The sequence below is a fragment of the Leopardus geoffroyi genome, chromosome B1 (assembly GCF_018350155.1).
Source record: "Leopardus geoffroyi isolate Oge1 chromosome B1, O.geoffroyi_Oge1_pat1.0, whole genome shotgun sequence".
In the NCBI taxonomy this organism is placed as follows: domain Eukaryota; kingdom Metazoa; phylum Chordata; class Mammalia; order Carnivora; family Felidae; genus Leopardus; species Leopardus geoffroyi.
This window is the reverse complement of record NC_059327.1, coordinates 173,231,562-173,246,370: the sequence shown is the minus strand read 5'-3', so window position 1 is coordinate 173,246,370 and position 14,809 is coordinate 173,231,562. Positions and strand designations below refer to the sequence as shown.

Below are 14,809 nucleotides of genomic sequence, written 5' to 3'. Positions count from 1 at the left end.
AATGACTCTTTCTCAATGGTTGGTACTGTGCTTCATTGATGCAAGCCTTCCCCAAAATATGCAGGTCAATGTGAACCAATATTCCTTTTCTGGTCTTGTTAAGTTTACCATTCAGAATTTTATGGTATAAACATAGAACAAGGCATTTTCCAGTCTTGTCTTCCCATGGACTATTGAGGTAGTAGTCATTGCATTCCCAGAATGGGAGCTCTTTTGATGCTGAATGGACCCTTGCCTTCCATACATTAACACCAGTGGGGGAGGGTTGGTGAGGGGTTCATGTGTGAAGAGAGAAGCACAGTTCCACTCTTCCAGGATAAGTACTTCCCTCTTCAACATGGCTTAGGACAGGGAGAGCACAATGTCACCACATCAGTGGAAGGTAAAAGAGGACATTGATTATAAGGCCCATTTGTGTTCAATATTGAAAGCCATCCTTGAAAGACTGCCTAACACATGACATAGAGCCTACAGCAATGGCAGTTATCACCCTGGATGCCAGATGCTGGGGGAAAAGGAGGAGTGCAGGGTGAAAGACACCTGCTGCCATGCTTGCCATCCTATGGTGCTATAGACAAGAGGCGGCACTATAGTCAAAACACAGATAGACACAAGCCCACACTGGTGGCTCAAGTCTAAGGGCTGGTGGTAGACTATTGATAGCCCTGACCCCTGAAGTCATCTTGTGTTCAGTGTGAGAGTCATCTCAAATCAGCATGTTAGCACCATTCTGTTGGCCCAATCTTGGGTAGTCCCACACTGCTTCAGCCAGCAGCAGTGATCTGCTTGCCAGATTTTCCAACTCAAATTGGGGTCCAACAACCAAACTCTGAGAGGGCCCCCTAGGCATGAGTTCTAGAGCTCCTCAGGATATCTGATTGACTTCATGTGTCAGGCAGTGGGTCAGAAAGCATCTTGAGGGGGACAAATGAACACCAGGATCCATATGGGTCTGGGTCTGGGCCAGGGATATCTCACTTGAAGAACACTGCCAGTCTTGGTAGTACCAGACCCTAAGAAGGACTTAGAAATTCAACAAAGGCCCTTCAAAAGAGTTGGTAGCCAGGATGGAGGAAGGGGTCCAAGGCAGTGGGGAGACACTGCAGAGTCCAGGCACAAATAATTATGGACAGTCTAAGCAGGATATGCAAGGGGCCCAATCCAAGGCTCTGTTGTTGAGAATGGAAATGAAAGGATCACAATGATGAAATCAAATACAAAAAGTAAGAGGCATCTTGTCCTGGATTGGAAAGAAAATCTCATCAGTGTAGGAGTTAAAAGATCAATGTTTGACCTCGGGCTTAGGTGAGTCATTTAAAATTCCAAAGATGCAATTTCCCACTTGAAAGTGAGACTTATATCTGATAGGTTCTAAACTCTCACTCATAGACTTACATTCCTAATCTATGCTTTTCTTGAATGGTTCATCATAATACACGAAGGAGTTGCACCTCAGAGAAAATTTGCCATAAATTAGATTTAAAACTCATCTCCCTCCAAACCATTTGGAATTTGAGGATTATAATCCCATTTTATCATAGACCTCTTTGCCACTTTTATAGAATATAGAACATTATCCACACCGGACTGTTGACACCCAGAAAATAGTGTCACTTATCTGTAGAGATGCACAGTGGTTGGGAAGGCATCCTGAAGAATCCGCAGAAGACTTGAACAACATTGATACAGAGCTCAATCTCCTTGAGAAAAAATGGAAGAAGCTCCAGGTTGGCAAATGGCAAGGGAATGGGAAGGAACTTGCAACTTCATAAGACCTGGAATCATTTTCAAAACATGATCAGACTCATTACATTGGGTTCTGTTACAGCATGCAGTCTGTGTATGCTTACTTCCTCATCAATGTCATGCTTGAGGAGAGTGGGTCCCTCGATGAAATCTAAAACTTCTTGGGTAAAAGTATATCCTCAGTTCTGCATGAGGCTAGGTGCTACTTCAATCTCATGTCCCAATATTAAACCTATGTATGATTCATTTTCTATTATATACCACAAGAGTCAATATTATATACCTAATAAGACTCAAAACCAAGCAAATTAGGAAGTTCTAATTTTCTGGAAAATCATAAGTTTCTGGAACAGTACAATGGTCTGATAGGTAAGGTTTCATGGTAGTCTAGCTGCTGAAACAAGAAGTTGCCTGGAGGTATACCTAATGTATTATTTTTTAATTGTGACAAAATACATCTATTTTTAAAACCGCGTTATTAAATTGAGGATTCTACCATGGAATAACTCAACCCTATTGACTTCAGGACTAATGTTACCTACTTTACATGTTCTCAATTAACTGATCTTTAAAGATAAATGTCTCACACTGAGTAATTTATTCAAGATTTAAAAATACTCATACAGTGTCTGTCTGACTCCTCCAGAAGCCATGAATCACACTAATAGCAATGGCCCAGATGCAAAAAGCCTGGTTGGAAAAGCATTCTCCCCATTCGCTGATCTCGCTGCACTGTGGTTTCTTTGGGTTTCCCCTTTTACCAAACAGACCATGAGCTCATAAGGGAGGAAGAAGAGAGACACTCAGCCTCAAGGCTGCTGAGCTCTAGCTCCTCCAAGTAGACTGGTCATTGGCCAAATGGTAGCACAACCTGGCTTGGAGATTGACACCCAACCCTGTCTCTATACTCTCAAGTTGACCATCTTGAATACAATTTCTCAAATGACTGCTAGCATGAGAAATTCATAAGACCACAACTATAAGGAAATAAGGTAGATGCAGAGCCTAATTTTGCCCTACTTAGGATATTAGTTTTATTAGATTGAATGAGATGAAGTAGGTGTTGTAGGTCAAGAGCAACCACATATTGGCAATTTCACATAATTCCAGCTATACTCAGAAATACTTCAATTCTGGATTCTCTGCCTTTTTCCCCTGACTTTCTATCCTGAAGCTGGTTGAGTCCCTGCTAAGTTCCTCTAGCTTACCTGGCATCCATTCCATAAACACTTATTGACACCTTCTCTGAACCAGGGACTGAGTAAACACCTGTTGATATAAGGGCAGAGGGAAGTCTGTCCTTGCCTTTGAGGAGCTCATACTCTAATGAGAATGGGAAACTTTAAAAATATATATGATCAGTTTGTGATAGAAATATATTTGAAGTGTTATGGAGAATCAAGGAGCATCATACTTAGAAGTGAGGAAGTTTTCAAAAAAAAAAGTTGACATTTGGATTGGACAGTCAGTCATGCAATATATTAGGGTCTGGGGGCAGAGAAAGAGACTGAATGTTCTGGAAAAGGGCCAATAACTTGATACGGCTCAATGATAGGAGACAGGAAGGTAACAGGAGATTGGTGTCAGATCTTAAACAAGCATGGCCATTTTCTTCCTTTATCAGGTGGGTAAGTCACAGAAATTTTTCTAATGAAGGAGATAACATTTTTTGAAATATAATTTTGCAAAATTTAGAAAAGCTTGTTTTCTTTCTATGACTGGGGAGACTAGAAAGGAAGAATCAAGCAAAATGAGTAGGATGCGTAGGCTTTAAACATTATCTTTCTTGTTTTTTTCTACCTAATAAAGAAATATAGATTCACTTGAGCAACTCCAACATTATGGAAATATACAACATAGAAAGCAAAAGTTTTCTGTAATATAACCTCCCAGGCCTAAACCACTGTTACTATACCAAAGTGAAATCGCCAAAGTATACCAAAGTATGCCAAAGTACTGAATATGGATTCATTTAGACTTTTATTTCAATATATAAACCACCATATTAATATAATTTTCTCCATACCAGTAAATATAGAACTACCTCATTCTTTTTAATGGCTGTGTAACATTTTATCGCATTAATGAACTATAATTTATTGAATTCGTTGTTATTCTGTAGAAACATGAGCTGTTTTCAATTTTTCAGTATTACAAATAATTCTGGGATGAACACCGTTTTACAGAAGGCTTTTCAAACTTGTATTTCTGTAGGATACATTCTTAGAAATCCTTCGAGGAAGTGACATAAAAGTAGTCATTTTTCATTTAAATGATATTGCCAAATAACCATCATAAAGGCTGTATCAATTTCTATCCCCACGGTGTATGCAAGGCCCATTTCCCTACTGGAAGGGAGGATTTTTATAGGCAGTCTGTTCTTATCAGAGAGATTACAGAACCTTGAGACTCTTCATTCAGCTCCACAAATGTCTGTAGTTCACACATCTCTCTGGTTTCTAATAAATTAACATTAATAGAAGCTCTAAGTTTTGCCCAAAAAAGTCCACATTTACGCCTATCTTTGGGCCATTCCAAGTATGCTTTCTTTTCCATAAGAGCTTTCAGCTTAGGATACCTGGTAGGAATACAGTAGAGTGGAATGGGTTCTAGCAAGATAAAAATTATGTAATCAGAATTTTCATGGAAGAGATTTTGGTGGGCAAAGTAAAGTTCATAATGGCACCACTCACTCTGGACAAAGTTGGGAGACAAAACAAAGATGGACTTACAGCTTTTCTCAATGCAGTTCATGATATTTTCAGTAATGCTCTTACCAGGATCAAAGTTTCCTTCATGAAGGCAAATCAAGTTCTCTTCTTTCTCTAGATTGGGAATTAATTCATGCTTCACCCAGGTAGAATCATGTTTATTGTATGAAATAAACACATAGAACTGGACATTTCTCTTGAGTTGTTCTTGGGTTGTCTTCCTAATCCTCTGCAATGTCTGTGTCCACTGACCTAGCATCCTGAGATACCAGGGCAGATCAAAGTAGAGGCAGCAGAAGGCCATAGCCGTCCCCAGAACTAGCATGATAACCACAATGGTGATAATCAACAGAGCTGTGTTGCAAGATAATTCAGGAAGATGAACATCCTTTAACCGAGTCCCCTTTAGATTCAAAGGGTATTCACAGATATATGAATCTGACCATCCAATCATCATGCCCTGTGAATATTTTTCCAGCTGAATGAAATCTCTTAATTCACAGGTACACCGGAATGGATTTCTTCCTGCATTCAGAGTCTTAACTTCCTGACAGCTCTGGAAAAAATCCAGAGATGGGCTGAGAATTAAGTTCATTTCAATGTTCAGAATTGAGAGTTTTCTGAAATGACTGCACCCAGGAAGATCAGTTAGAAAGTTAAATGCGAGATTTAGTTCTCGCAAAGACTTCAGATGAATAATCTCTTTAGGGACAGTTTGAATTTTGTTATTATTCAGGTCAAGTATTTGAATACTTCTGGGCAAGCACCTGAAAACAGAATCAGCAAATTTGTTGGATGACAGGTTCATAGTGATCAAGGTTTCTGGCCAAAAGCAATTTTCATCATTTTCATATTGTAACAGATTCTGGCTGAGATCTAAGTGCTTCAAGGATGTGTTGTTGGCAAAGAAACTCACTAAAGAAAATGTCTCCAATTTATTGCCCTTCAAAATTAAAGTTTTCAAATGAGGCAATTGGATAGGTTGCTTAAACAGGTCATCTGTTAAGATATTATCAGCAAAATTTAAATGTTTGAATCTTGTAGGATAATTAGGAAACCGCATGTGTGGCATTTGTGCATCTGATATAGTCAGGTTTTCTATATCCATTTTGGTAAAAAGCAAGTAGACCCTTTCCTGTGGAATATAAAAAATTCTGAACTGTATGTGCTCCAATTTTATAGTTCTCATTGCAGTATTTGAGTAATCAAATGAATTATGGTCAAGGTAAACCTTGCCTCCAAAAGTCACATGTTGGACTTGGAAGCATTCTACCGATGTATGCCAAACAAACTGGAAGATGAGGAGAAGGTCGTCCCAGAGTAAATCAACTTTATTAAGCAATAGAATAGATGTCTTGGAATTCACTACAGTAAGATTTTGTTGAGTTTCATAACTTGAAAATTGGCTTTTGCCATCTATGTTTGTCATTTCTAGTATTTTTGAAGTCTTGATTCCGTCACGCAAAAGAACCCAGAAATTTGTGTTCATTGGTAAAACAATATGAAGTTTTGTTGTGTTTAAGATGGGCAGGCTACCTTCTTCATAATAAGAAAGACTTCTTAATCCTAAGAAGACTGTATTTAGATGCAAATGAGCAATTTTCTGGAAATCTGATTTTCGCATTTTTGCCCCACTCAAACCCAGGATTTCCAAATGTGACATGTTGCCAGCCTCCTCATGGATAGGCACACTGTCAAAGTCATTGAAAGAAAGATCTAAATGTCTGAGACCTGCCAGTGAATACCAAGTTACAATCTTCAATCTGTTGTAAGACAAATCTAAATATCTTAACTCTCTGTTGAATTCAAAGGTCTTGATATCCAGCTCTTGGATTCTGTTATGGCATAGAATCAAAACTTTCAGTTTAGAGACAGAACGAAAATCTGAACTCTGAAGTTGAGAAAGGAGGTTGTAGGATAAATCCAGTGTGGTTGTGGTTGGGGTCAAGTCTGCAGGAACCTTTCTTAGGGACATGTTGGAGCAGTTGGTTGTCAATTCCCTGTCTTCTGGCGGCTTTGACGCGTAGCCCAGCACTGACATAACAATACTACAAAATACATAAATGCTTCTGATAAGTGTCATTGTAATTCCAAGGATTCAATCACTTGGTTACTTCATATGAATGATGAAGATGAGTTCAAAATCCTAGAAAGATATATAATGTTAAATGGTTATGTCATTTTTTAAATCCTACAGGATTATTTTTGATGCCCAAAATTCACTATATTCACCAAGAGTTTGGAACAGAGTTCTAACCTGTATATTGAGTCTTTGACATGATCTGAGATCGTGACATGATCTGAGAGTTTGGCTTACAGATTTCCAAGCCAGTTGCTGTGCATATCCCCATCACTGAGGCAAGTCAGAATTCCCAGAAGGGATACATATAATAGTTGGCAGAAGTGCCTTTCTCCCAGTTCAACTTCGGAATTTCATTGCCAGGCCATATTCAACACTCCCTTGCATCCCATTTGGATAGCCTGAAGGCTTTAAGAAAATTGAAAGTGAAAAATTTTAAGATTTTATTCTTTTAGAGAAGTTTAAGGCTCACAGAAAGATTGAGGAGAAAGTATAGAAATTTTTCCATATCCCCCCAACCCCACACCTGCATGGCCTCCCCAGTTACCAACATCCTCCATCAGTATGGCACACTTGTTACAATCGATGGACCTACATTGACACAGTATAATCACTCAAAGTCCACAATTGACATTATTGTTCACTCTTGGTGTTGGACATTCTATGAGTTTGGACAAACGTATAGTGGCATGCATTCATCATTATGCATACATTCATTGCCCTAAAAATCCTCTATGGTCTGCCTATTCATCTTCCTTGTACTCCACAACCCTTTAGAACCATTGATATTTTTGTTGTCTCCATAGTTTTGTCCTTTTCAGACTGTCATTTGGCTGGAAACATACAGTATATAGCTTTTTCAGATTGGCTTATTTTACTTACTAGTATGCATTTAAAGTTCCTCCATTCTTTGCATAGTTTGATAGTTTGTTTCCTTTTAGCACAGGATAGTATTCCATTATCCGGATGTACCATAGTTTGTTTATCCATTCACCCTACTGAAGGACATGTTGGTTTCTTCCAAGTTTTGGCAATTATGAATACAGCAGCTATAAACATCTATGTGCAGTTTTTGTGCAAGATTTAAACTCTCAATGAAGGTACTTTTTTATTACCAAATACTATGGGCTCCTGAATTAACGTCAAGGAATTGTTCCTCAACTTTTACATTTGTGGACATAGAGAGTCCTTTGAGCTAATATCTGATTTTCAACAATGCTTACCCATACACATGGAAGGTCTAAAACAGAAATAAACAGAATGGTTCCTGTCCTTGTGGTTCCATATGTCTTCAGGTTGGTGGCAACAGCAATCTGGATCACTGACAAATAAGAGAAATAATGATAAAAACAGTTTCCATTTCTTGGGGGCTTTCTACAGTGCCAAAATATATACACCATGTCTGCACAGGTACATGGGCACACACACACATAGCTTCTCAGAACAATGGGATAGCATGAACAGCAGAGAGGTCTCACTACACCATATCTTCCCATGGAGTATTATATCTTTTGTTCCTCCTGCTGTTCTGTGGGAGTGACCAGCCTGAGGAAAGTGAGGGTTGGTGTGTGTTGGGTACATGTATTAAGCAGGAAATACACGCATGTATTAAGCAGGAAAACTCTCACCAAGGTACTTACCTCACCTTGGTGTTTTCCCAGTGCATGGTGTAGGAAGACATAAAGTTTAAGAGTTTACAAATTTAATATTAGAATCTAACCACTTCTTGATAGAGACCCAGGGGGTCTTTCCTATCAACCTTGTGCCTCTTCAGTCATTTCCACCCAACAAACAGAGGAATCTTTAAAATGTACATCAGAATCTGACCCTCTTCTAGTACAAATCCTCCACTATTTTCTTATTTCAACTGGAGGAAAATCCTGAGTCCTTGCAACAGCTGACATCTTCAATCCATTTCTCCAACTCTAGTCTGGTCATTCCTTACACTTTCCAAGCATGCTCCCACATCAGATTTTTGAACTTGGATTTGCTGTTCTTTTTCCAAAATACACTTTTCCTAGATGACAAGTGTCATGCTCCCTCACTCCCTTCACATCTCTGCATGAAGATCACCACATCAGAGAGACTTTTTTGACCACCCTCTACAAAATATCACTCCCCACTCTCTGTTCTCCTTATCTTAAAGTTATGTTTCTTTTCTTTTTTAAAAAAACATTTTTATGTTCATTATTTTTGAGAGACAGAGAGAGACAGAGCATGAGCAGGGGAGGGGAGAGAGAGAGAGGGAGACACACAATTCAAAGCAGGCTCCAAGCTCAGAGCTATCAGCAGAGCCTGATGTGGGGCTTGAAGTCGTGAACTGCAAGATCATGACTTGAGCTGAAGTCAGATGCTTAACCAACTGAGCCACACAGGTGCCCCAAAAAGTTATTTTTCTTTCTAGCCCTTCTCACCACCTAACATGCACATTTATTACTTTTTTATAGACTCTCTTTTCTTACCACTTACTAGAATGTAAGCTATGTAGGAACAGAAGTTCTGTTTTATTCACTGCTATAGCCCCAGTGCCCAGAAAAGTTCCCAGCAGAGTGGGTACTTAATAAATATATTGAATAATGAATATTATGAAAAACTTAGTTCTTTAATTGCCTCTGTTCTGTGTCCAAACAACTTGAAGTCTGACTCTTCTCTCAAAGTCCTCAGAATTCTGCATCCATGAGTTTCCTCATCTGTAAAATGCAGGAAATAGTACTCCCCTCCCAGAGTTTCAAGATAAATAAATGAGGTAATATGTATGAAGGCATGGTGGGGGGACAAAACAGGCAGAACTCATACAAGAGGACACCTGGAATATTACCTCATGCTCATCTAGATTTTTCTTTCTCTAGAATCTGCCTAAGTTTGTTGTTGTTATTTAGAAATTCTAGAAAATGTGGACATTTCCCAAAATAACTTAAAAATGAAATACTTTATAAAACTATTTTGTAGAATATAGAAAAATGGATACAGAATTGCTTGACCATCTTGTGACATGACTGTGAAGAGAAAACTTTGATTTTGATATTCCTTGTCCATTGTGTGCTCAGGGGAAGAAAGCACAAAAGACATTGGGTGCGGAATGGGGTTGAGAAGATGGTAACCTGGAACTGGCCTGGGGTTTTCACCTTTCCACTGAGAATATTCTTCCAATTTATCCCAGGTAGCCTTTTCTTGGTCACTCCTTTTTATATGACACTTAATATAGCATCCAATGATCAATATAAGAACAAACCAGGAACATAAAAAAAGAGCCCCTATAATACAACTTTATGTTCATGATAATTTTCCAGATTTTAAAAATATGGGAAAATAAATTTGTTACCAGTACCATAACATTAATCCATTACCCACCTTTAGGATGACCTTAGTAACTTGTCCTGGGTGATGAATCCATACATTTATATCTATTCAAGGCAGATAGCATCTCCACTCCATACTGACTCTGTCATGCAAATGAGGCAGTGGCCACTTGATGTCTTTTTAATAACAACCACTAACATTCATTGAGCTATGTAATACTAATTGTATATAGCTTGATCCTTACAACAACAGCCTTACAGCGTCAGTGCTACCGCAGTTCACCTTTCACAGATATGGAAGGTGGTGCTTAGAGAGGTCATATGACTGCCTCAGAGTCACAAAGTTAATAGATGGTGAGTCCAGTGCCTGGTGTCTTAGCCCCTCAGCTACCTTGTCTCTCTAGGGTGAGTCAAGGTAAATTTGTTTTCAAAATATCTTGTAATAACCTAATCATAATAAAATTATATCTCACTAAGTCATACTGATTCTTTAAACTTTCCCATCATAGAGTCCAAGGAACCTAATGAGTAAGTCTGCAAATGCCACACAGTTTAGGTTTTATATCAATTACTTATAAGGACTGACATGGACTGAACCATTCTGTTGAGCCCTGTCTTGTTTAAGCCACTATATTTTGTTACAGCAGCCAACCTATGTCCTAACTACATACTGTTGTTACATTTAGAATAAAACCCAAACACCTGAAATTGGGTTATAACACTCTCCATGAGCTGCTCTTGCTTCTTTCTAGGATCTCTCTTCATACCACCCTTCTCCTGGCCCTCTACACTCCAGTCATACTGTCCTTCTTTTTGCTCCCTGGCCACAACTATACTCGCTCTGACCTTAGGACTTTGCACTGGATTTCCCGCCCCCCTCTCCCTTGGGTTACTCTTTCCCAACCCTTCCTTGGCTGGATCTCTCTTCTCATTTAGATCTTGGCTTAAAAAGTTTATCTCCTAAGGGCGCCTGGGTGGCTTAGTTGGTTGAGCGTCCAATTTTGGCTCAGGTCATGATCTCACGGTCTGTGGGTGTGAGCCCCGCGTCAGGCTCCGTGCTGACAGCTCAGAGCCTGGAGCCTGCTTCGAATTCTGTGTCTCCCTCTCTCTCTGCCCCTCCCCTGCTCACACTCTGTCTCTCTCTCAGCAATAAAAAAATTTTTGAAAAAAAAAGTTTATCTCCTCTAAGAGTCCTGACTTGACCACCTACCTAATCTAAAGTGGCCAGACTTGCTATTAGTTCACATTACCTTATTTTATTTTTCTTCAAAACAGAGCACTTGTTTATTGACTGTCTCTTCCACATCTTACACCCATGAGAGAAGAAAGGAGCTGATGAGCTTTTTCACTTCTGTATCCCCACCTAATAAAATGGTGCACAAATCACATGCTCAGTAAATACTTTTTATTTTTATTTTTTATTTATTTATTTTTCAACGTTTATTTATTTTTGGGACAGAGAGAGACAGAGCATGAACGGGGGAGGGGCAGAGAGAGAGGGAGACACAGAATCGGAAACAGGCTCCAGGTTCTGAGCCATCAGCCCAGAGCCTGACGCGGGGCTCGAACTCACGGGCCGCGAGATCGTGACCTGACTGAAGTCGGACGCTTAACCGACTGCACCACCCAGGCGCCCCAGTAAATACTTTTTAAATGTATCTATGAATGAGGGGTGCCTAGCTGGCTCAGTTGTTGAAGTGTGTGACTCTTGATCTCAGGGTTGTGAGTTCGAGCTCTACGTTGGGTGTAGAGATTACTTTGAAAAATAAAGTCTTTTAAAATAAAGAAATAAATTCAATTCTGTATCTCTTAGCACATGATGGCACATAATATGTTCTCAAAAATGTGTGTTGAATGAATGAATTTGTGTTGTGAATTCCTGATATGGTGTAGTACATGATGGTCAGATCATGAGTTTGGCGTTGGGGACTGATAGATTTGTGTTCAAATCCTATCTTAGTCATTTACTGCCTGTGTTAACTTAGACTATTTATTTAACTGCTGAAAGGTTCAATTTTTCATCTATAAAATAAATTTTGTGCAGAGGCACAAGAGATCATGTATATAAATCACTGTCACCATGTGTGGCTTATTCAAATGGTAGCAGTTATCTAGGCCAAGGGTAGGGTGATTTCAGACACAAATTTTAAGGAGTGTCAAGAAATTCAAGAATCAAGATAAACAATGTTTTAATGGAATATTTTAAAATTAATTTTAACATAAAAATTCACAATGAACAAAATATCAAAATTTTTCGTGAAGACAGGATCAGTATTACTGAATTTTGCTTTTGTCTCAGGATCCAATGTGGCTTGGCAGGACACTGACAGTTATAGTCATTAAACTGACAAAAGTGTTTTTAACATCAGCATCTCACAGAGTAATTAAATTTTTAGCAACTTACTTAAAGCCCCTAGGTTCGGAGGCTATGGCCCTTGAAAAATGCGACAATATCTAACCTAGTTGCTACTTCTAGAATCCCCTGAAAGGAGGTGTCATGATCTCTATACATTACTCACCTCTTCTCCCTACCCAATACCACAACCTCATCTGTAATTTATTCTAAAGAAGGGAGAGGAACTAACTCTTTTGAACTTTCCTTAATGTAAGAAAATAAAAAGGTCCTATCTCTCAGTCAATGCATGTGCACTATGGCATTTCATTACAACGTTTTAAAAAGTATAACATAAAATTTTTATGAAAGATGCATTCAATATGTATTGCATATTTTTATCATACTCCTCCTACTATTACTACTCTGCTGAAAATAGGTAAAAAAGAGAATGACTTTTAATAGCTTATGATTTAAAAATCCAAATCAAAAGACACTATGAAATGACTGTTAGTGATTTATCAAAGAATACTTAACCATCTAACTTTTCTTTCCCCAGTGATGCAAAAAAGTAGAGAAAGGGTTAAAACCTATAGCATGTTGTACAATCTTTGTAACATAAGAAAGAGCAAGAATGACATTTTTTGGGTGTCACCTATGTGCCTGGCATAGAGCTAAATGTTTTCCATACACTATCTTGTTCAATCCCTTCAATAACTTAACAAAATGGTGGCCTTTTTAAAAAAGGTTTTTTTAATGTTTGTTTATTTTTGAGAGACAGCACGTGCGCATACATGAGCAGGCGAGGAGCAGACAGAGAGAGAGAGAGAGAAAGAGAGAGAGAGAGAGAGAGGGAAACACAGAATCTGAAGCAGGCTGCAGGTTCTGAACTGTTGGCACAGAGCCCAACATGGGGCTCAAACTCATGGACCACAGGATCATGACCTGAGCCGAAGTTGGACGCTTTCCTGACTGAGCCACCCAGGCACCCCAAATGGTGGCCATTTTTATCCCTATTTCTCAAATGGAGAAGCCAAAACTCAGAGGTTAAGTAACTTACCCAAAGTAACTCAGTGAATAAGTCACAGAGTATGGATGTGAACCCAGACCTATCTAGTCCATTCCGGCACCCAGATTGAAGGCTTTTCAAACTGTGAAATGAAGTTTTTTAGGATGTGATTACCCATGTTGATTCCACTCTCAGGGATAGCTGTTATGGTGGCTTCTTCCTCCCTTCCCACCCCGTGCACCTTTCTCTGAAGTGGCATGCAGCTACTAGGGGTCACTCTGCTAGGTATCACAAAGCTCAAGAGACTTTGTCTACCTCCATTCCTAAGTTATGAACTCATGAGAACTGAAATAAAACTTAGACCGTACACAGAACTTCAATTCATCACTCAGTATAGGTGGTCTGTGGTAAAGCTCTTCTAGGAATCAGGTGCTTAGGTGCTATTAATCATCCTGTACTCTATAGCGGCCACATGGCCATCTTCAGCCACCATGGACTTTTGCAGGAAACTGAACAAGATATCTACATTGTACAAAATCTATTAGATGGGCTCCTACTTTTTTGTTTTTTACACAAAACACAAATGCAGAACTTTAGTAAAGGAGCAACAAATATGCTTTAAATAGCCAAAGCAGATGATATTAACATGTACTACAGGAAAATAAAAGCTGGAGAAACCTCACCACAAGGATGGGATCATCCATTCTGAGTAGAAGAACTGACCAGGTTTAATCAGCGACCAGTGAAAGAAAATCCAAACCCTCAAGCACCTACAAGACAGTTCAAGTCCTTAGATCAGTAGCCCCAACATCACTCATTAACTGTTAATCTTTAGATGAATATAGGCAAAATAATAAATACTAAAAATCTGAGTAAGGCTACTTTCCCATGTACATGTGTTCGAATGATCTCTTCTTTAGAAAAGACCCATCCCACCCTTATTTCTTTCTCATGAGTGTTAGAGCAAACAAGGTTAATAGTTCTTACCCCCTGGTTTGCAGCGGCTCTAGCAAAGCTGCAGGTGTGGATGATTTGTTGGCTGGACCAGAACTGGCTGCAGGAGTGCTTGAATCAAGCTTTTCAGTGAAGCTTAAGCTCCTTTGCCCCCTACTGCATGCTAGTGGCATTACATGTTGCATGAATTTATTACAATCTTCAAGCACTTTTTTAAAAAATGGCAGTAAAATACACATACATAACATCTACTATTTTAACCATTTTAAAAGTTTCTTTACTTGGAGAGAGAGAGAGCAAGCACAAGTGGGAGAGGAACAGAGAGAGGGGGAGAGAAAGAGTCCCACGCAGGTTCTGCACTGTCAGAGCAGAGCGCAATGCAGAGCTCAAACTCTCGAACTGTGAGATCACGACCTGAGCCAAAATCAAGAGTCAGATGCCCAACCGACTGAGTCACTCTGACTCTCCTAACCATTAAAAATTTTTTTTCTTAAGATTTATTTTTCAGACACAGAGAGACAGATCATGAGCAGGGGAGGGGCAGAGAGAGAGAGGGAGACACAGAATCTGAAATAGGCTCCAGGCCATCAGCACAGAGCCCCACTCAGGGCTCGAACTCACAAATCGTGAGATCGTGACCTGAGCCAAAGTCAGACGCTTAACTGAGCGTCTGAGCCA

The 14,809-nt window shown here is 39.3% G+C and overlaps 1 protein-coding gene across 9 annotated transcripts; it reads right to left on the bottom strand.

The window, feature by feature from the left end:
* Positions 1-3,713: 3,713 nt before the first annotated feature.
* TLR10 (toll like receptor 10) lies at positions 3,714-14,411 on the bottom strand. Of its 9 annotated transcripts, none has more exons than XM_045475032.1 (5): positions 14,165-14,328; positions 13,861-13,947; positions 7,420-7,858; positions 6,715-6,945; positions 3,714-6,603 (listed from the first exon to the last, which is right to left on the bottom strand). In XM_045475032.1, exon 5 carries the CDS (start codon positions 6,538-6,540, stop codon positions 4,111-4,113), a length of 2,430 nt encoding a protein of 809 aa, XP_045330988.1. In that variant the 5' UTR covers positions 6,541-6,603; positions 6,715-6,945; positions 7,420-7,858; positions 13,861-13,947; positions 14,165-14,328; the 3' UTR covers positions 3,714-4,110. The 9 variants fall into 9 exon arrangements, with proteins under 9 accessions (XP_045330988.1, XP_045330986.1, XP_045330985.1 ...); XM_045475030.1 differs by having other exon boundaries at positions 6,715-7,535; positions 7,761-7,858; XM_045475029.1 differs by having other exon boundaries at positions 7,761-7,858.
* Between the last annotated feature and the right edge of the window lie 398 nt (positions 14,412-14,809).